At 45.5% G+C, this 21,295-nt stretch overlaps 2 protein-coding genes across 3 annotated transcripts in view; both read left to right on the top strand.

The window, feature by feature from the left end:
* Positions 1-11,188, top strand: part of RXRA (retinoid X receptor alpha) — a 235,854-nt gene extending 224,666 nt beyond the window's left edge. For both annotated transcript variants that reach the window (XM_038374984.2, XM_038374983.2), the window contains one exon: positions 1,711-11,188. In XM_038374984.2, the coding sequence (XP_038230912.1) occupies positions 1,711-1,858 (148 nt within the window). In that variant the 3' untranslated portion in view covers positions 1,859-11,188. The remainder of the gene's footprint in view (positions 1-1,710) is intronic.
* A 3,391-nt stretch (positions 11,189-14,579) lies between these two features.
* Positions 14,580-15,368, top strand: LOC119844252 (60S ribosomal protein L7-like). The gene has a single exon (XM_038374856.2). The coding sequence runs from the start codon at positions 14,592-14,594 to the stop codon at positions 15,330-15,332; it is 741 nt and encodes a 246-aa protein (XP_038230784.1). The 5' UTR covers positions 14,580-14,591; the 3' UTR covers positions 15,333-15,368.
* Positions 15,369-21,295: the final 5,927 nt, after the last annotated feature.

A 21,295-nucleotide genomic window follows, 5' to 3' on the forward strand; every position in this document is an offset into this window, starting at 1 on the left:
AATTTTTTAAAAACATTCATCCAAAGAGCTGCAGTGTGTAGCGGGGTGGGGGGAGGGGGAGCCAAACGAGCCGAGCAGAGATCTCATGGAGCTGCTGTGGGGGTGGGGGTGGAGAAGGGTCTCTGGAGAGACAGTTCTGCATCTGAGCCCTATGCAATTCCTAACTCATTTGGTCTGAGCCTGTTAACCCAAACGAACAGGAATTGCGGGTGAGTCCCATAGTTTGCCCTGGGGTCAAAATCCACATCGCATTGAGAAGCCATATTGCAGCTACCCCAGCTAAAGGGAGCTCCTGGCCTCCTCTCTTCACTGTGGATCACTGGTGCCTGGTGTGTATTCCCCACCAGCTGGCTCCTCTCCACTGGACTCTAGATTCAGGGCAGGCAGAGCACAGCCTTCCCCAGAGCTGCTGGCCAGCCTTGTGGGTTATGGGGGTCCTCTCACAAGCAAGGTTTTGCTGAAAATCACCAGGGCCTGTCTGTCCCCCACTGCTGGGGAGCTTTTGAGGCCACAGAGCCAGCTCCTTAAACCCATGATCCTGCTCCAGTTTTGAGTGTCCCTCAGTGCCAAAAGCTTTTTCTCCTGTGGTTTGAAAGTCTTTCCCATGAAGCGTCACAGCCCTCCTGTGTGAATGCAGCACTCATTGCTTGTCAGCAATTTTTTTTAAAGCATTGTGGGCGCAACAGGAAAAGCGCCTCTGCTGGGCTGAGCTGAGGGAGAGAGCTCCTTTTAGCCGATGGATAAAGTAGATGGGCAGCTCTCAAAACACCAGCCAAAGAGAATTTGGAGCTGCTTACCCACCCCTGCGAGAGGAGGAGGGGCTGTTTTAACCCTGTCCTGGCACATAGAGTGGAGTCTTTTTGCCTGGGGGGCAAGTCTGAGCTCCAACTTCAACCCCTAGCTTGAGAAGATGCTGCCATCTTCCATTTGATTCACCCCGGGTATAGTGTCCCTCAGCCCACAGTTCCGCTTTGCCAGCGGGTCCCGAAGGCGGAGAGCAGTTGAAGCAGGGTACCTATCTGGGGATATGTGTGAAGAGTGACTTGTGGCACTGCTGGCTATGGTGAGTTGCCGTGTTACTTCATTAAAGGGATTCAGTCAGGCTGAATTCTAGTCAGTTTCATGAAATGAGTAAAAAGTCACCCCAGCCCCCGGCTGGTTTTTGTGCTTTTACACTCACATTTTCCTATATCCAAAAGGGAAAGAAAAGAGGGCCAGATGCTGATGCGTTGTCTCCACTGACTGCTGCCCTGCCCCAATATGTTTCTTCTATCCCCTACTATTGTGTAAGACTCACACAAATGACAACAGGAAAATGACTTAAATGGCTGTACACAGAGTGCTGCCAAATGCAAACCCAACACCCCAGAGGGAGAGATTCCCTCTACCCTCTTTCACTTCTGGTAACCGCAGACTATTGTCATTGTTTACCTTGATTGGATGTCCCGCAGGAGAGAGAGCCAGTTGGTAACTTCTCAGTGTCCTGAGTCCATGGGGGATTTAGCCATGTGACTTCCAGTAACTAGAGAGAGGTCCAACCCGAAGGGTGACCTGTGCTTGGACTAGACCCCTCTGTACCAGGAACGTTCACAGGAGCCATGCGAGCTCTCCTTTCCATGCTGCACTGCGCCTCTGAATCCGATAGACAACACCAGCTGAGTGTGAGGAGTCTAACCATGTTCTCTTCTTCACTCTTGCTCCCCCCTGCAGGTTTGCCAAACTCTTGCTTCGCCTCCCCGCCCTCCGATCCATTGGCCTGAAATGCCTGGAGCACCTGTTCTTCTTCAAGCTAATAGGAGACACGCCCATCGACACCTTCTTGATGGAGATGCTGGAAGCACCCCACCAAATGACATAGAGAATCTCAGCTGGGTCAGTCCCTTCACCCAGCAGGGGCCTCAGCAGCCTCCTCCCATCTCCACTCTTCCTCTTCCTCCTCCCTCTCCCCAGTGCCAGAGACCCCGTCCGCTCTTCTCCGTCTGACCCAGGGTGACACCCCACCGGCCCTTGCCTCCTCGTTACACTGACTTCTGCTCATTTTGTCACTGCTGCATCGAAGGAGCTGATGATTGTTTTACTATTTTAGATGTAGAGAAGTGGGATGTAGCGTTTCAAAAGCAAACAACCCCCCTGCTCCGCCTCCTGGCACACCTGAGTTTGAAGCCAAACTGAAGGCCAGGCTTCTCAGCTCCCTGCCTGCCCCTGCTGTAGTTGGGTTTGGATTTCTGCATGTGGCTGAGATGGTTGGTTGGAAGCAGGCAGCGGGGTTGATCCCACCCATAGGAACTCTGAGCGGCTGGGGTTTGGATGGACTGGGGGAGTGGTTTAATCCTGCTTTTACCCACAGCTGGATATTTTCAGAGGATGGAGTTTTTGAAAGAGGAAAGAATATATATTTTTGGTTTCTAACTATTAGTATTTACTTCTCTCGAGGAAAGCCGCTGTGGAATGGCCCCTGCCATGTCGCGAATGAGGATTTTTTGCAGAGCTTTCTCTTTTAAATGAAAAGCAGGGGATTGTGCGATTGATAGCTTATCCCCTTCGCCCTCCCCAAACTAATGACCTGAACGCAGAGATGACCGGTCACACCGAGAGACTGAGCCCCCCTCTGTGTGTGGAGGGCAATGTGGATGGCGGTGACTTCAGTGCCCTGCTTTCCTTCTGGAAAAGCAACAGCGTGTCATGATTTTTCCAAAGATGACTGTTCTCTCAGTTGTGGAGCTAGCCAATCAAAACACGAACCATCTGGATTGCACAAGTCTGTAGCGGTTGCTTTAAGGCTGCAGTGATTCTAATTCCCACTCCCTCCTAAGAGTCTTACTGGGATCCCTACCTCTCCCTTAACACACAGGCATTCGTCATGACCCATAACACTACATGCATTTCACATTCTGGTGTCTACGCACACTTGCTCAGCCAGGCCAAGCAAACTAGTTGATGTTAGTCAGATTGTCAGGGCTTCTGGGAGAGCCAGTTTGCCTGGCAGTAGAACTGATGGCTACTAGGAGCTCGTAATGGGCAGAGTGGTGCGAATAACCGATTCTTCAGCTCACATGCACGTCGATAGGGCCCAATTCATCACCGTTTTGCAAATCATTGACATCAGTGCAAAACGTTACCACCCGCATCTGACCATTTGGCAGCATGGGTGTAGATGACTGCACAGGGTGCCAGGCAATGATAAATTGGGCCCTAGGGCAGCACTTAATTGGTGAGATTGATTAGTGAAGTGAGGGCTGTGCCTTCCCCAAAACTCTTCCCCGTCTGTTCTAGTTATTGATTTTTGTGGGTGATTTGGTGCTCCCCACAGGGATCAGGAGATGGGGGTGCAGCTCTGTCCTAGTGGCCAAAAAGATGATTTTCTATTTGCTGGTTAAATATTAAATTTACCATCTCAGAATAGAGATTTCAAAGAAATCCCCTCATTCTCCCCCTGCAAAAAACCCTTTTGGTTTCTCCATTGGACTCTTGCACCATTTTCTTAGAGCAACATGTGATGAGCATTCAGGGACACCTCCATTTTGGAAGGGCCCCGGGCAGGAAACCTTTGCCATGCCTGGGGAGATATCCGAGAACAGCAGGGAGCACTGAAGGGACTACTTACCTTTGCAGTACCTTTGGCTGATATTCCAGGTTTCTGTGGTAATTCTGAGGGAAGCTGTATTATAAAAATTCTGCTTTAGCCAGGAAACAAAAATGCAGTAACTTTAGCTTGCTCACTCAAAAATCTCTGATCTCTTGGACAGCAAGGTGGCTGGTGGGTTTTTAGGTACTTCCCTAAATGCTTCGATCCTAGAAACACCACCACTGAGGAGCAATTACTTGCTGATCAGAGATACTAATAAGATCTTACCTAGCCATCCATTAAAAAGCAGGATTGCTACTCTGTTCCCTACAGTCTATTCCCCAGAATTCTGTCCAGTCCAGTTTGAAATGACCTGAGCAACCAGGACTCCACCACTTCCCTGAGAAGGGAGGTTATTTCACAGTCTGCTGGATCTCACTTTTACGAAGTTTTTTCCAGCTCTTCAGCCTGTTGGCTGATTGTCCCAGGCAGCAGGAGCCGCTTTAAAAAATGTGTGGGGAAGGTGGATCAGTTCTTTTTTTGTTTTGTTTTTTTTAACAGACTGCTGGTTTCTCACTTAATCTCTGTGCATTTGCCAAAACACAGCACTGCACAAACTCTAGGGAACGTCCTCAGGTTTCTTAGGGGGCAGCGAATCAGCCAGGTGTCGCCTGAGGCCAAGCTCGAAAACAAATTAAAAGGAAAAGCAGAAGAAACAATGAAGTACCTTGCTGATTTTTTTTCAGAGGAAAGTAGCTATTCTTAACACATGAAAGGAGCATTTGGGCCAAGCCAAAAACGAGATGCCTGCAGTTGGCTCCCTACCAGGGACTTCCCTGCTACTTTTATTTGGTTTGTACTTTAAAATGACAAATTATTAGCGTCCAAAACTATTTCTTCTCCTGCCCCATTCGTTACAACTGGCTCTTTAAATAGCTGCTTTGTGTCTGTCAAGTGTGATCAAGCAAATCCAACCCTGGGCTATTACCTGTGTTCATTCAGAGGCACAGTTGAAACTCAATCTTGCAGCTGCTGCCCACTTTCCAAGCATGCTGGCAGTTCAAGTTCCATCAGCTAATAAGGCCATCTTGCAGTTAAACAAGGATTTCAGGTCATAACTGACCCCCAGGCCAGCCTGAAGTGTCAAATCCACAGAGGCAGGGAACGTGTTTTGGCTGCATTTCTTTGGTAGCCTGGGCGCCGCTGAAAATATTATTAAACAGCTTCGTCCTGGAAGAATTTGCCAAGGAAACAAGGCAAGAGAACATAGTTATCTAGAGGATGCCAACGTGGACCATCATAGTCTATCAGAAGAGTGAAAGAGTGGTCAGCAGGGGATTGCGGGTACCTGTAAACTTCCCACCAGGCTGGCACATGGGATCTGAGCCCAAAAGCATCATGGTTATTTTTAACCAGCATTTTGGATCATCATCCCTATCATTGCTACTGAATCTCAGGTGTTTAAACATTTTAGGAGTCTAAGAAGCCTGGATTATGTGTTATGTCTGCCTAGACCCTACTGGCCCAAGAATATTAGGGTGTTTTATTAAAGAGCCCATTGAACCTTGATGAAGTATCATCAAGCAGTTTGGCAGTTTGGCAGGCGGTTTGGCAGTCAGGACTCCTGCCCGTGACGTGTTGCGTAACCTTGGGCACGTTTCTGTGCCTTGGTTTCCCTTTTTTTTAAATGGGAATAATAATAATAATGCCTCCTAAGCATGGAGCATGAGGTTCTGTTGGAATGCATAGTGCTTTTTAATTTCGAGGGGTGTTTCAGCAGAGATAGAGACAGATCTTCAAATGGTGCAGATCGGCAGAGCTGCATTGACGTCAGTGGGGGCTATGGTGATTTGTACCAGCTGAAGATCTGGCCCGCAGGGAGTCGAGGCAGCATTTGTAGGAACGTATTTTACCCTGAACAAACATGAACGACCCATTTCAGGACCTGCAAACAACAGTTACCAAAATCATATGCCAACCCAAATGTTCCCGGCCCTGCTTGTTCCCCAGCTGGAGTGACACAGAAGCCCACATGGGCTCTGTGACTTGCAGCAGCAGTAGCAGCCTTAAAGTGACCCGCTTTTACATGGATTTAATTGACTCCTTCATTTGCATCTTCCTTCACGTCGGTTTTTTTCCCCCTCCTCATCATTATAATTATTATAACTATAATACATGCTTGTTTGAAGAGGTGATACATGGGTAAACAAGGAAAGGCACATTATTCACTAGAGAGCTAGGACTTTTACTTAACCAGACATTAGTATTCTCGCAAAATCTGGTTCAATTAAGGTGATTTATTTTTTAATTCTTGGTTGTTTTTTTTTTATTATATTTGTTTGGTGGGACAATCTTTAATTTTCTAAAGATAGCACAAACATCAGCTCTTCAGCCACCCACCTGCCACACTGGATGTTCTTCGCTGCCTTGTGTGTGTGTTTCCACTGGATCCTGGAACAGACTGAGCTTAAATCAATGTGCATTTTAGGATGTTTCCTCAAGAAGCCGTTGCACCTTCCCCCCCACTCCCTTCTCCCCCAATCCCTAACTCCCAAACACCCACTTCATGTAAAACCTTCATCGCGGAGCTATTTGCGTGAAAGGCCTTGAAAATGTACATGTACTGTATACTTAGGCAACATACAATGTAACTGGCCCCATGGTTCCTGGCAGCCTAGCTGATCTCTGCACTTTCAACCTTTAGACAGCGGTTTCAACTCACATCTGCGTCACATCCGTTGAAGGGGAACTTTCCAGCCTAAACCCAGAGAAGTCTGCAGCGGGGGAAAAGTAATACATCAGATTGGTTTTGTCTCAAAGGTCCAGGACTGGAAAAGCAAATTGGCTACACCCCCAGTCCCTGGAGTTCTCCAGTGAACTGTAAGATCCGGTCTCTCTGAGTCGTATATTTCTTTGGAACAGACTGCAGCCCACTTGCGTAACTGAAGAATATATTCAGCCACCCATCCTTTGACTCTTTGCCTGCTCATCCCTTCCCTCACTGTCACCACCCATCAGCCCGTTGAAACCAGTGCGGGTGTAAGTGGCGCACATCCAGCAGCAAAGCTGACGCAATTTTCTACCTGGACTGTTCAGCAGCCCTGAAGTGATTTGCTCTTTTCCAAAGGGCAAGAGGAACTTAAATGTTTGTAATCAGCAAATGAACAAAGGCTGGTTCTTTATCATCAGAGCAGGACCAAAGGAACCACACCTGACCACCGATCTCCCAGTCAACATTTTGGCACTCTTTGAGGACAATCCTAAATGGTGGTCGCAGTGGGATCAAGGATGGAGACACATGACCTTGTAGCTGGCCCCTGTTACCAGCAGTGGCTAAATAGCTGATGATGTCCCCATCAGTGACCAGAGTGCATGATCTATTTTAAGTTGATACATATGTGTGTGTGTATACATGTATGTACTGTAGATATATACACTGTATAAATATCCTCACTCACATATACATATATTATAACCGTAGCAATTACAGACTTTTTGTTTTCTTTAAGTTGATTCTTTTTTTTTCTCATACATTTTTGCTTCATGTAAGCAAGTACATTGTATCAGAACCCCTTCTGGATTGGCTTGCCCCAAGTCCGGATCTTTATAACTCAAGACAAAGGAAATGCATCTATTTTAAGATGCTTTTTTTATTATTTTTTTTTAAGAAGCAGGTGATTTGACTAAAATAGCTTTAGCAATTCCCAACACTTAGTGAGAGATGCCTTAGCTATGGGGTGCATAGCTAAAATAAAATAAAATTTAGAAAGAATTACAAAAATAAAAAACAGAAATAAATAAAAAAGAAGATAAGGAAAAAATATCTAAAGCATCAATAAAGTTTAAAAAATCTATTTTTGTACAAAAGTAATTTTATCCCTTACATATTCTTTGTTTTATTTCTGCTTCTATAGAGATTGTTGTAAACTCTTTCTCTCTGTATAGATGTTCCACCACAGGGATGGAAACCTGAATGAGAGGGAGAAAAAATTGACAGTGTTTTAAAGGCTTTCTATGAAATCTCTTTGGAAATATTTTTTTAATGGACTTTTTATTCTTTCCCCCACCACTTCTGAAAAAAAAATTTTTTTTGGTCTCTTGTCATGTTTATCCGGCGTTCCTGCAGGTCTGTTTTACTGTGAAATCACTACCGTATATTATTGTTCACACACACACAAAATGCTGCTGGAAACGCCAGTATTTTGATGAACAATTGTATTAGAATTGTAAAAAAAAAAAAAAAGGAGGAAAAAAAAAAGAAAATATATGAGCGTTTTAAAATATAATCCGGTTCAAGCCCTCTTTTGTTCTTAATGGGTGTTCTTTGATTTACTCTTTAAAGACCTGATCCCAACCCCATTGAAGTCAATGTAAATACTCTCTCATTGACTTCCTTTGGCTTTGGAGTGTGTCCTCCACCAGTACTTCAATGGAATCATTGGCAAACTTCATGTTTTCTCACTTGTACCTGTAATGAACCAGTGTGCACAGCTCCACCTTGTGGCCACCTTTAGTCCTGTTTACATTTCTACTCCACTTGGCTTTTTCTTTTCCCTACCTGAACTGGGCAACATGAGCTGCTTGATGTCAGAAGAAGAGAGGCTGAGATTCGACAGCCCTCTTAGGTTATTGTTACTATTTGGTTTACACATGATCTGTCTAGGTTGGACAGAGGACAGAAATTCAGTCCAGTAGCCAGCCACTGTTGTGTGAGAGCTGTATTCCCGTTTGAGAACCACCGACCTGTCCACTCCAGTGTAAAACACAAGCTGTTCCTCGCCTCCCAGGCCATGCGCTCCAGAATACGCAGCCTGTATGGTGTTATGCTCTGCGATACATGATCACAAGTGGCCCGAAACCTTTCAATTGGGTTGGGTGGGTGGAGGAAAACAGACATTTTCCTTCTCCCATTGCCTGCTGCTCAGCCAGATGAGCCTTTGAATTCGCCAAAACACCTGTAGGACCAGAGAATACTCGTGGTACAGTTCAGAACTCCAGGCACTCCTAGAGGCAAACTGGATACTAGCTGTTGTGGGGGAAAAGCATTCCCTCTGCCATAGGCAAATCACCCGTAACACCTTCCAGATTTTGCCTTAGATAACTTAATAGAAATACAGCGGTGGCATAATTCTCCTTGCTTAGCATAGGGGATACCGAGGGAATGCTGCAGATACTCAGGTATTGTAATTAACGCAGGCCATGGGAAAGCTGTTAAGGCTGATCACTGGAGATTAGGGTGAACAGGTCATAGGATGATGCCTAGTGTAAAACCCCCACTGCTGATGACGAGAGCTGTGGATGCACCATGGAAGAGGCAACTACCTGATCCAAAGCCAATGTCAATTCAGTTTTGCACCTTGTGGGCCGTAGTCATACTTAAGGGTGTAGAGTCCTGTGCACATGGAGTCCTTTCATTGACATCAAGAAGGCTTTGGATGAGGCCCTACGTGGACAATTGATATCAATGGGAGGGGTGGGTGTGAGTCTGAACAGAGGTTACTCCTTGGCTTTTCTTTTGCTGAGGGGGGTTGTCTTGTGCAGCTCCGGTGCTTGTGATCAGCCAGTATAGAGAGGAGCAAGGCTGCCTTTTGGGTAGCTTATTCCACTGTAAAACATTGATACCTTAAACTAATATAGCAGGACCGTGACTGCACAATGGAGACGTTAATCCACTAAGTGTTCGGCTCAGCATGGAGAGTAGGCGCACCGGGGTCACTGTCCTTTTGTGACACTTCTCATTCACACAGTGACAACGTTATATTGACACTCTGTCCCCTGAGGGCTGGCATGAAGATACCAGGAGATTGTGTTATTTTAAACCCACCTTCCCTGCTGATGTCCAATTTGTGCCTCTCAAGTGGAAGCATTGCTGTGTAGGGAGGTGTCACTGAATTCCTAAGGCAGTTTGTGTATGAACAGAAGCTTGCTAGCAGTGGTCTGGGCTCTAACCTGAACTTGGTGCTAGAAGGAAGACTGGATTTGCTCTTGGGTTTACAGTGGAGGTGAATGTTCTCCAATTGCTACAGAATAGATCAAAATGTTGGGGGGGGGGGTTAAATTGAGTTAGTGCTGATCTGTGAATTTAAAAAGCACTTACATTTTGTTTGAAAAGGGAGGTGGGGGAAGTTTTTACCTTAAACTCAGCATATTTAGCAAGATCTCTGCATTTTGTGCTCACTAGTGCAAGCCTTTAGGAAAATATACGGCAGTAATAATCTGTAATGCTACAGCGTAGTGTTACTGCAGAGTTTGAGGCTGTTACTGCACAGTACTATAGTCATGATGGTTCAGTATACAATACTGCAACAGAGTGAAATGGTGGAAGATGGGCCCCAAGGAGCTTTGGACCTGACTCTGAGCTAATGCTGGTGCAACTCTGTTGACTTCAGTGGAATCTTTCCTGATTCATGCTGTAACAGAGATCAGGGTCAGGCCTGGTATTTGGATCTAGATTAGTGTTAAGATAGCAGTTTGAAGCTCTGAGGACTAGGGATTGGGTTGTGGTTCAGGTTTGACAGCTGCAAAAATGGCGTGAGCTGTTCTTGTGAAATGTTGTCTTGTGGGATTCTGGGGAGATCAGCTGATTTGGGCCATTTTGAACAGGGGACTTCTGGAAAGAGCAGCTGGCTGTATGAGATGTTAGCCGTCTTGTGCTGTTCCCTTGGAAATATTGGCTGCATCCAGTCTGAAAACAGATCCCATTCACCACTGGATCCCCAACAAATCCATCGCGTTTGAGGGGAAATATTTGGAATTGAGCTTCCAGTTTTGCCCCATTTCTAAGGACAATTTAAAGAAAAATGGAGAGGGGGTTTTACAACTAGGTTAGATTTTAGATGGTAATGGGGAAAAGGACACAGTCGGATACTGCTGAGTGAAGAAAGGTCTGGCCTTTTCACCGCTGAAATCCCACATATGCTCTTAAATACACAGGGCCAATTCTGGGCCTCCACCCCCAAGGCAGTATCTCAGGTGAAGGGAGGGGCAGACGGCACACAGAGCCTGTTGAGTTGACAAATTTCATTGCTCCTGTCTCAGAGGCTGGTTATTTGTCTTGTTAATCTGCAGGCAGCAGTTTGTGTTTGGAGAATAAATATTTACCTCCCTTTCCTGTGTTTTTTGGTTCTCCCAAGGTGGAGCTAGGTGGCTAGGACCGATGGCGAGGTGATATTCTTTCTCTTTAACAGAGGACTCACATTCACTGTAGTGATTGATTAGTAGTCTGACTTACAAGCTGCTCACTGGTTTTAAAATACATTTATTTTTTAACATAAGATTTGTTTATATATTTAAAAAAGAAAGTAAACATGAAACAGCTTTCTTTCTTACTCTTCACAGCTTCTTGGTGATCAACACTGTGTTCGTGGAAATCTCACTTGTGAAGTTTCTCTATTCTTCCCTCCCCTCTCCTTTCTTTTCCTCTCCTCCCAGGGGGAGGATTCATGATCAATTTGCTGCTTTCTCCTGGCCTTAGAACATGAAGGGAGTAAGAGGTGCGGAGCTTGGAAAACTCTTTGGGATTTCTCTGTCTAATGCAGAGATCAAAGCGCCTGTTTTGAACTTTTCTTGATTTGCTGGAATCAGATGATTATTGTTTAATGTAATAAAATCTGTTACATACAATCAATGTGTGGGGGCTTTTCTTCTGTCCGAATTTTGGGCACCAGAAATTAGGGCCTTGAGTGTACAAAACTCATCTATAGTTTTAAAGATCTCTTTAGCCCGTGGATGAGAAACTGGACACTGGTGAATGGATGCTACCCCGGTTGGTTCAGAGCTCTGACTAGCTAGGTCCACTCAGAGTGTTGCCAACTCTCGCGATTTTATCATGAGTCTTGTGATAGCTGGTGTTTTTTCTTAAATCCCCAGCTCCTAGAGGTATGTGATGGAGGGCAAATCTCAGCTTTCATTTTTAAAAAAATCATGATTTTTAAGCCAGTCTCATGATATTTTGGGTCCTGACTCCTGATGTTTGAATGCTTGGGGCTGGCAATACTGTTAGCATCCAGAAGTTTGGCGCTGATCCAAAATCTGATGAGAACAGGCCAGAAAGACTGCAGAAACAGGTGTCATGGATGCATTTTGGCACTTGCAACACTGAAAAGCAGGAGCCGGGGAGGGGAATGAATCAGAGGGGCTTATCTGAATCACAGCCAGAGTCAGGAGCTGTTTGAGAGGTGAGCTACAGGGTGAAGGGTACAGGATTCCTGTGTTCCAACACTGGCACCCATGAGCTCTCCATCTGTGGCGATGGGCAAGTCTCCTGAATTCATCTTTGTCTGCCTTGGGCTCTGTGACTGTGAAATGGGAATAATAATAGTGGCCAGCTCCAGGATTGTGCAGGCTGGTTAATGTTAGTGGAGCTCATCGTGGAGACATACTAGGACATCCAGGTTGCGTTTGGGAAGTCCAGGTCTATTGGTTTGGCTATCGCTAGTTGCATTATGGTTTTAAATTTATTTTTTAAAAAAATTCCAAAAATGTTTCAAAATGGTTGAAACCAAGAGAAAACCTTTTGTTTGACCCAAAACATTTTTTTCCCGACTTTTTGAAATTTCCAAGGAACTGAAAAATCCATTATTGGTCCAGCGTTCTACGTGGAAATAGATCGAGGCTAAGTGCATGCTTGCAGTTGCAGGCGAAGCCCTGGGAAGGATTGTCTTGTGGTTAAAGCCCTGGCCTGGGTGTCAGGAGTCCTTGGCTCTGTTCAGCTGGGCCACCAACTTGCTTTGTGACAATGGGGGGGAGTCACTTAACTTCCTCATGCCCTGTAGTAAGTGACACACTTCCCTTCCTCGGAGGAGTGGGGAGGGGGAATTGTGAGCCATCAGCTGCTAGGGTTTGTAAAGTGCTTTGAGATCCTTAGATAGGAGGGCAAAGTTCATTATTTCTTGCCATGACTCAATCCTGTGGGGATGGGGGCTTTGGGAATACAACACGAGAGATCATTTCTCTCTCTGGTACTTTGTCATTTACTAACTGTCCAAGGAGCGTTGGCTAGTTCTCTCCTAATGATCCCTCTCGAGCGACTTTTTCACCCCAACCAGCCCATTAGGATAATCATTGTAATGCCCCCGAGGAGGGCGGGGGCAGCCATCACTGTGGGCACAGTTCTAGCAGCCGGAGTGGGGACCTCAATCTTCTGCATCAAGTTGCCAGGCAACACTTCTGCAGGCCTTACCATCACATCCGGTATCCATAGTGACATCTCTCCCCAGAACAGAGATACTGGACTAGCTGAGTTTGCTGTGTGAAGAAGCTCGAGCCTTTTGGCCTGATTCTCCTCTCTCACACACAGGTGGAAAGGGGCGTTAATTATGCTGGGTGTAAAAGCAGGGTGAATGGAGGGCGAGATCCCTCGAATTTTCCTCCTGGTCTAGGAGTAATACTAATACACCATCAGGATTCACGCTGAATCACAGTCTGTCTATCTCTAGTACTTAGCATCATGGCACCGGTTACCTAGCAGAGCATCTGAGCACTGCAAAGTCTTTAATGTATCTACCCTCTCCACGCCCTTGTGAAGCAGATTGTTACCCATTTTACAGAATGTGAAGGGGAACTGAAGCCCAGAGAGACTAAAAAGCCTAGCCTGAATTGAGGAAAGGTTTATTTGAAGAGATGCCTTTTGCATTTTGTTGTAAAGCCCTATGGAAGTCAGTGAGTTCTAAGGGCTTTGGAATCAACCACGAGTTGATTCTGGTCTCCTGCTGCAGAGAGTTCCACAGATGGACAAGATAGCTTTGCCTCCAGGACATCTGAGCTTTGGGCTGGGTTCTAACTGTGTTATCCCTGTGGATCTTAGAAGCCTAACACAGGATATAGCAATCATCTAAATATTTTTTGTCCCCCCATTATAACTGCTTTCAGGCAGGGCAGTCACACTGTTCTGAATGTGATGTCAAACTCTGATTGGTTGTTTGGCTCATCTATAGCAGTGGATAAATGATATAACCCACTTAATCTGCATTCCTGTTTATTGAAAGGGGAGCATCGGTGTCATTCTGTTGTTTGCTAAGTGTCTGCTTTTGTTAGCACACTCATTAACACAGAGGGATATTGAATTGCAAGGCCCAGCTGTCCAGAGAACTGTATACTCTGGCTGTCAGCAAACCATCAGGCCAGATCTGCTCTTATCTCTCTGTAGGAGGCTGTACTTTGGGAGACTCCTTCAGAAAAAGCAGTGGCTCCTCTTGATTTGCCAAACTTGCTGGGGATAGAGGTTTCAGGGTGGGCCCGGAGTCAGTGAAAAGTGGTATGCTGACAAGAGCAAAGTGATGCTGCCACCTGCTGGGCAAGGTGCTGTACTTGCCTTTAGAGGAACATTTTTAAGAAACCCTGTTGGGAAATCTTTGCAACCGGAGGAGGAGGAGATCTGGGAGAGGCTCTGTGGTTTTAATTCAAAGAGGCTCACGGGGGAGCTCTTTAATCTTGTTTCATGCCCTATGGGTCTGTGGTCACTCTGAGTTTCTGTTTTGAGCAAAGGCCAGAAGTAGAAGAGAAACTCAATGAAACCTGTCAGTTGAAACTAGTGGCCATCAACTGTCCCCAGGCTCACCTGAAACTCGGACCTGCAGCTCGCTCTCTGGTTTGTACACATCCATGGGCCCTACTTGATGTGTGCAACTCCGTGTGCATGAATTGTCACAGCCATCTCCTATCGTTTCAAGCATGGCTGCTGCTTCTTTCTGTTTTGCACTCCCTACCACCAATAAAGGCATACTGTGAATTTTGTAATGTTGTGATTAGATTTAGGATATTCTTTCCTGACACTTACAGCCAATCAGCTTATTCCCTTGAAGCATGTGCTTTGATTACTTTCACCATAGCTTCTTTAACCCTCCACCCTCACCCCTCCACTGTATTTGACTCACTAATTTCCTGCAGCAGTGTGTTCCATAAGTTGACTGACCACTGTGTAAAGCAGTATTTCTTCTTATTTTCCTTTAAATTAATGAGGGGAATTCTTGTTGTTAAAATTTGGGAAAGGGTTAAAAATAAGCTTATAGTTAACTACTCCGTAATCATGGCGGGCGTAGAAGGAAAGAAGGTGCCATCTGTTCCAGAAAGCCTTTTGAAAAAGCGAAAGGCTTTTGCTGATATAAAAGCCAAGCGTCTGAAGAGGCTAGTGGTTCAAAAGAAGCTTCGTAAAGTGCAAAGAAAACTCATCTATACAAGAGCTCAGGCCTATCACAAGGAGTACAGGCAAATGTATAGACGTGAGATTCGTATGGCCCGAATGGCACGCAAAGCTGGCAATTACTATGTACTTGCTGAACCAAAACTGGCCTTTGTGATCAGGATCAGAGGTATCAATGGAGTTAGCCCAAAGGTCCGTAAGGTATTGCAGCTCCTTCGCCTGCGTCAGAGTTTCAATGGCACATTTGTAAAACTCAACAAGGCTTCAATTAACATGCTGCGGATTGTTGAATCCTACATTGCATGGGGTTACCCCAATCTGAAGTCTGTGCATGAACTGATCTACAAGCGTGGTTACGGCAAGATCAACAGGCAGCGCATTGCTCTGACTGACAATTCTCTAATTCAGCGGTGTCTTGAGAAATATGGCATCATCTGCATGGAAGATGTGGTTCATGAGATCTATACTGTTGGCAAGAACTTCAAAGTGGTGAATAACTTTCTGTGGCCCTTCAAGTTATCTTCTCCTCGAGGTGGAATGAAAAAGAAAACTATCCACTTTGTGGAAGGTGGAGATGCTGGCAACAGGGAAGATCAGATTAACAGGCTCATAAGGAGAATGAACTAATGGTGCCCAGCAGTGGACTTTCCTACTCTACTCCGTAAAATGTGTACTTTTCATTTCAAAAGGTCTTGAGATCCCAAGGGAGGAGAGAAATACTAGCCATAAAAATTTAGCATCCATTTCCCCTGCAAAGCTGGTGGCAAACCTTTGTTTGGCTTTACATGCAACATTTTCCATATGGCACTCCAAAACATCTCACTTCCAGTAAACCCACGTTTTGTTTTTCTACTAACAAAGTGAGGAATGACTCTTGGCTTGGTGATTTGCCACTGCAGAAGGCTAAAAGAAAAGATGTTTTTAAGATTCAGTCACTCACAACCTAAACCCATTCAGATGTTCACACTAAAATTCATCAGAAGGGCTTTATGAGCAATCACTCTCTCGGTAATATACTTTAGCTGGTGTTTGAGAGTGAGAAAACTATTATGCCAGGGAGAACCTAATTAAAATAATTAAAGTATGCATAATTATTAATATACTGGTAACGATGGAGTTGACTGAAGAGCAGATGAACTCTGATTCACAACTGAAATAATGAAAGCATTGTGTGGTTGATTCACTGTGATTCATGGGGTCATATTATTAGTTGCTCGCTCTCTGTGGGCTTTTTATTATTTATAGTGTAGTATAGTACAACCAAAATCAGGACCCCACTGTGCTAGGCGCTGTACACACACTAGTAAGAGACAGTCCCTGCCCCAAATGCTTTGGATGAGGCAAAGAATGAGAGGGGAAACTGAGGCACAGGGCGGTGACATGTCTTATCCAAGGTCATACAGCTGGTCAGTGGCTGAGCTGGGAATAGCCACCAGGCCTCTTGACTCCAAACCCAATGCCTAATCTACTAGTCCATGACAAATTTCTATGCCTGCAGTTATTCCCAAATCCTGAGAGTTTTGCTTCTTTCACCGTGAATGTTTATTTGTCTGAAAAATAAAAGACATTTGCTGTTTGTCATCCTAAGAGGGAAAAAAAAGAGTTGCTTATCCAATCACGGGAGCAGAAAGAATACCACATGACTTAGGGGACCAGTCACACAAGATGAATGATAAACAGTGATACTTTGCAAACAACTCACAGGTTGAAAATTATCTATCTGGACCATTCGGTGAATCCCTACGAACAACGAATACAGGTGCTGGTGCTGGGGGTCAGCTCACCACTTATGCACTAACCAAGGGAGGAGCAAGCAGTTTGACTAGCTCTGAGGACTAATGACAGTACCTAGTGATTATCTAGCACTTTTCATCTGAAGACCACAAGGTACTGTGCAAAGGAGGTCAGCATCATGACCTCCCACGTTACAGATGGGGAAAATGAGTCACACAAAGGGGATATGACTTGCCCAAGGTCACCCAGCAGCAGGGCCAGCCTTCCTGAGTGCCTAGTCCAGTGCTCTATCAACGGTGATCAATGGACCCTAATCTTTGAATGAGGCCTCCTGGCTTCTCTCCACGTACCAAGCTGAGGCAGCTGATTGCCTCAAGTCTGGTCTAATTAATTTCTCTCTCCAGTGCCTGCAACTGACTCAGGTAGGCCTGACTCCTCTTAGCCCAGTGCCATCCCCACTGGACTGAGTGAGGAGAACAAGGCTTGACTCCATAGAGGTAAACATAAGGCACATCACAATGGTTTTATTGGTGAAAATGTTGTTCATTTGGGGGCTGATCCCCCAAAACGCCATCCTTGGCGTGGAGGGTAAGTCCCAAGGACAGCATAATAACAAAGCCGTTATGGAACTCATGCTTTTGGTAGCTGGTGGTACTGTCTGGCTTTTCTTTTGTACAAACAGGCAGCAGTTACTGTTTTCCGAGTCCATAGGTGGTCTTCACTCTTAGAGAGTAGTTGAAAACATAATTAGCGTGGGAGTCAAAGATGGCATGGAAATGCTCTGTAGAACATTTTTTGAGTGGGCATGAACGTGGTTACGTAGACACCAAGGTGATATGTGCCAAGGGAACAGCCTAAGGTAGATAGATATTTCAACCCTGCAAACTAAGCAGAGGACAGTATTTGTTTTCCTTTGTGCATTTCATGGGGTGAAAGGTGCCAAACTGTGACGGTGTTGGAAAGTTAAGTCAATTGATTAACCAGAGCACAGTATGGGCCGTGGCAAGACAAGCTTTCCCTGGTGTTCCGCTAGCCCTGACCTGAAATGAGCACGAGTCCGATCTGAAACATGTCTATGAGTTTCGCAGCCTCTTGGCTGAGACCAGCTGTGATGGTGGGCACCTCTTTTGTGCAAACGGAACTGAGACCCCACAACAGAAGCTGTAATTTGCTAATAACTTCCAGTCACCAGTGACCTGGGCAGAGAATGTTATTTTCAAAATACCTGCAGGATGTTTGCAGTTGTAGACATCTGGACTCTCCTGTCCCTTATTCACTGGCTGAACAGGCAGATCAGGATGTGGGTCTCTGAGGGAATCGAAGACATTGCCCAGTCTTTGCAACTAGATGCACCAGTCCTACTCCAGAGGGCTGAACAAGGCTTGCTTGAGCCTGTCTGTTCCTGCTCAGAACTAACATTTACTTATTATTGCAAAGAATGTGCTGTGCCTGATTTCTGTTTGTCAGGAAAGCACACGACTAAGTCCCCTAAACCCTGCACAGACCAGCCCTTGTCTCGAGGGGCCCTCCCTTTCAGATGATGGAGGAATTTTCGCACGCGTCACAGTAGAAGAATGATATTTCCCCATCTTGTTACATTAAAAATACCCTGGGACTGAGCCTTATGGACTCTAATCTGCCTCCTGGAAGAGACAGGTGATTCCTGGAGGCAAATACAGAGGCTCACATGGCAGCTCCATGACTATGGAATATCAAGCTAATAGGGATTTGGCTTGGCCAGTTTTTTATCTGTTTAACCATACACACTACGGCCAATCCCAAGTGTTCAAAAGTTGTGAGTCACAGCCACAAAATTCAAGAGCTTGACTTAAAAATCACGTGATCTAAGAAAAAATTATGCTCATCCTTGTGCTGAGTGGTGGCAGAATTCTGGGGCCTTAGTACGTTGGCTTCAGAGTGGAGGAGAAACCAGTGACACCGAGTATGGGTATGTTCAGGGTGTAATTTGCTTTGTTTGCACACACACCTGATCCTGGAACAGAAGCAGTCACAAACCGGATGCAGGCAATCCTCTGGGCCAGGAACCACACAACTATAGCCCATGCACAGGAAGCTACACTGTCCCAAGAACTGATCCTACTTAGAGAGATTCAGGTGGACAGCAAACCCTCTGACGGCTTGCCACAGCTTCTCTCAAAAGGCAACCGCATAACAAAACTGAGAACAATACGGCCATTCTTCCAAGACCTAAATCTTCTCACACACAAAGAACTTGGAAAACAAAGTGTAATAGCACCAGCTGGTGACACCAAAAATACATGTTGGATTCTTTTTAACCTTCTGGGTTTTGAACCTTTAGGTCGCACTAGAGTCATATGGACAGGCTTTGCTTCACAACCATGAAGGTTAGGAACTTTAATTTTTAAATGCAAGTTGAGAGTCTCAAACAATCACGTGAGTCCAGGAGCTGAGGCTTTAAAGAAAACACCAACTTTTGTGAGATTTCTGGAATTTTGTGAGAATTCTGGAATTTTGTGAATAAAATCTGGAGTGTTGGCAATGCTGCCTACAGTTGCTGAAATGGTTCAACTACTTTATTATCTCCCAGATCTCAATCTTACATTAAAAACAACTGTTTTACCATTAAATACATATCAGTACCCTGTGTCCTCCTGCCACATCCTTCTTTCTTTGTCCGCTTGAAAATAGCAAAACTTGGAGGAAGTAGCCCGTGGGAGCAGTTGCCCTGAGTAGGCGAATTTGCCTCCCCCACTCTCTACTTTTGTATGAGGATCTAACCAATGAGTAAGATCAGTCCTGTGAACTGAGCATCTGCTACAGTTTACTAAAGTCTGGTCTGGTGGTTCCCTTCGGTGTAGAGATTTCACAAACCCGCCCTAGAACTCCCTGCTGTGAGAGGTGGTTGGCACTGGTTTGGTTTCCTTGCATGGAGAAACAATCTTCAGGGCATCCAAACAGGGCCTTAGGGCAGGATTGTGCAGGCCCCATCTCCATGTGTAGCACGGATCTGCCATTGACTCTGAGGGGAGCTCAATGCACTGATGAGATACAGGGCTGGGCCCAAACTGGGATGCGCCCAACTCTGCAACACCAAGGGGCAGGGCCGACTCCAGTTTTTTTGCCGCCTCAAGCGGCAAAGAAAAAAAAAAAGAAGCAGGATCTGCCTCCGAATTGCCGCTGAAGAGGAAGAGAGGGAGTGAAGGGCCGGCCGCCGAATTGCTGCCGAAGATGCGGACGTGCCGCCCCAATCACGGACAGAGTGCCTCCCCTTTCTATTGGCCTCCCCAGGCACCTGCTTCCTTCGCTGGGGCCTGGAGCCGGCCCTGCTAAGGGGTACGCTGGCCATTTTCCAGGAGTCTGGGGCCTGCACCGAAGTTGCTTGTAGACTGGTGTGCATTTAAAAATCTGGAGTAAATGCACACAGCCTCAATATTGACTGGGACCTGCATTTTCCATGATGGAGGAATAAACTTCCTTGTTGCACAGGTTAGCAAGCTCTTGCTCAAATGCATGCTCAACTTTCAGAAAGTGCACAACTGAGGGCCTCCTTGTATTTCAGACTGGTTACAATGTGCTCGGAGCACATGTATGATCTGTTGAATTTCTGGCTGTTTAGAAATATTTTATCTTCTCTTGTTAGTGTTGCCAGGAATCTTGAGGTGGCAAGACTCTGCTGACTAACACAGCTATTTCTTTGCTTTGCTAATCCCCGAGCCACCATCTTATCCATCACGTCTGCATTTGGAGGGATCTCTCATCTCCCTGACAGGTCTGACGGACAGGTCTGTAGGAGAGACTGGCTGGCCGAAACGATTTGCTGGGAGCTATTTGCTGCTGTTATTCCAACCTCTTTGCCTGAAGAGGTAACAAAGATGAAAGCCAATAATAAGCCATCAGTTTTGTAAAAGGCAATAATTTAGTTCTATTCCGTGGTTGCAGGGAGTCCATTTGAGGCTGCTGTTATTGACAGTAAAGCTATATGTTTTGTTTCTTAAAGTACTCATGAGTGTTCAGAGCCTTTGAAGGCCACATTTTTTTCAAATCTAAAAATATACAACCGGTGGCAGATTTTCAACACTGCAGAAGAAAAGAGAAGGATTTATGTTCAGAATCCTACTGAGCGGTAAGAAACTTACGAGTACAGACAGGACTGAAAAACCGATAATGCACTAGCAATAAAGGAAAGTTCCATTGTAAGAGGCCAGAACTGGTATCGTTTGGAGTAGCTCTATTGAAATCAGTGGAGCGTTGCAGATTTACACTTCGCTGAGGCTCCTCTCCAAGGAATGTGGTGCCTTGAAAGCCAAGTCTGATTTCATTTATACGAGTATAATTCAGGAGTGACTCTATTGCAGACAGTGGAGTTTCTCTGATGTAAAACTGATGTGAATAAGAGGAGAATCTTCCGCTGTCTGGAGCAGCAGCAGGGCCCAGTTGACAGGGCATGCGCCACAGATCGTGAAGATTAGAGCGGACTATGCAATTTGAAATTCAAGTTGCATCAGTTTGTTACATTAGGTGCTTGTGCTACATAAGCTAGTTACCGCCTGTCAGTCACAGTACTGCTCACAATGCACAGTTCAAACAGTCTGCAGACCAAGAACCGGTCACTGCAGCAATTCATGAATAATTTTGAATAATAAAGTTCGAGGCTGTCATATTCTGTTTACAGACAAATTACAAACAGAATTAAAAGCAGAAGTCATCGACTAAAGTATGAATTGCGAACTATTTGCTCAGCAACAGAGACTGGGCTGAGAAACTGGACACCTGGGTTCTATTCCCTTCTTTGCCATGCAAGCTTGGGCATGTCTCTTCCCCGCCCTGTGCCTCTGTTTTCCCTCCCCCGACTTTGTCTATCTCGTCTATTTCAC

This window comes from Dermochelys coriacea, chromosome 16 (assembly GCF_009764565.3).
Source record: "Dermochelys coriacea isolate rDerCor1 chromosome 16, rDerCor1.pri.v4, whole genome shotgun sequence".
Taxonomy (NCBI): Eukaryota; Metazoa; Chordata; order Testudines; family Dermochelyidae; genus Dermochelys; species Dermochelys coriacea.

Coding starts and splice junctions, on each gene's coding strand:
- LOC119844252 (XM_038374856.2), top strand. CDS start 14,592: ATGGCGGGCGTAGAAGGAAAGAAGGTGCCATCTGTTCCAGAAAGCCTT.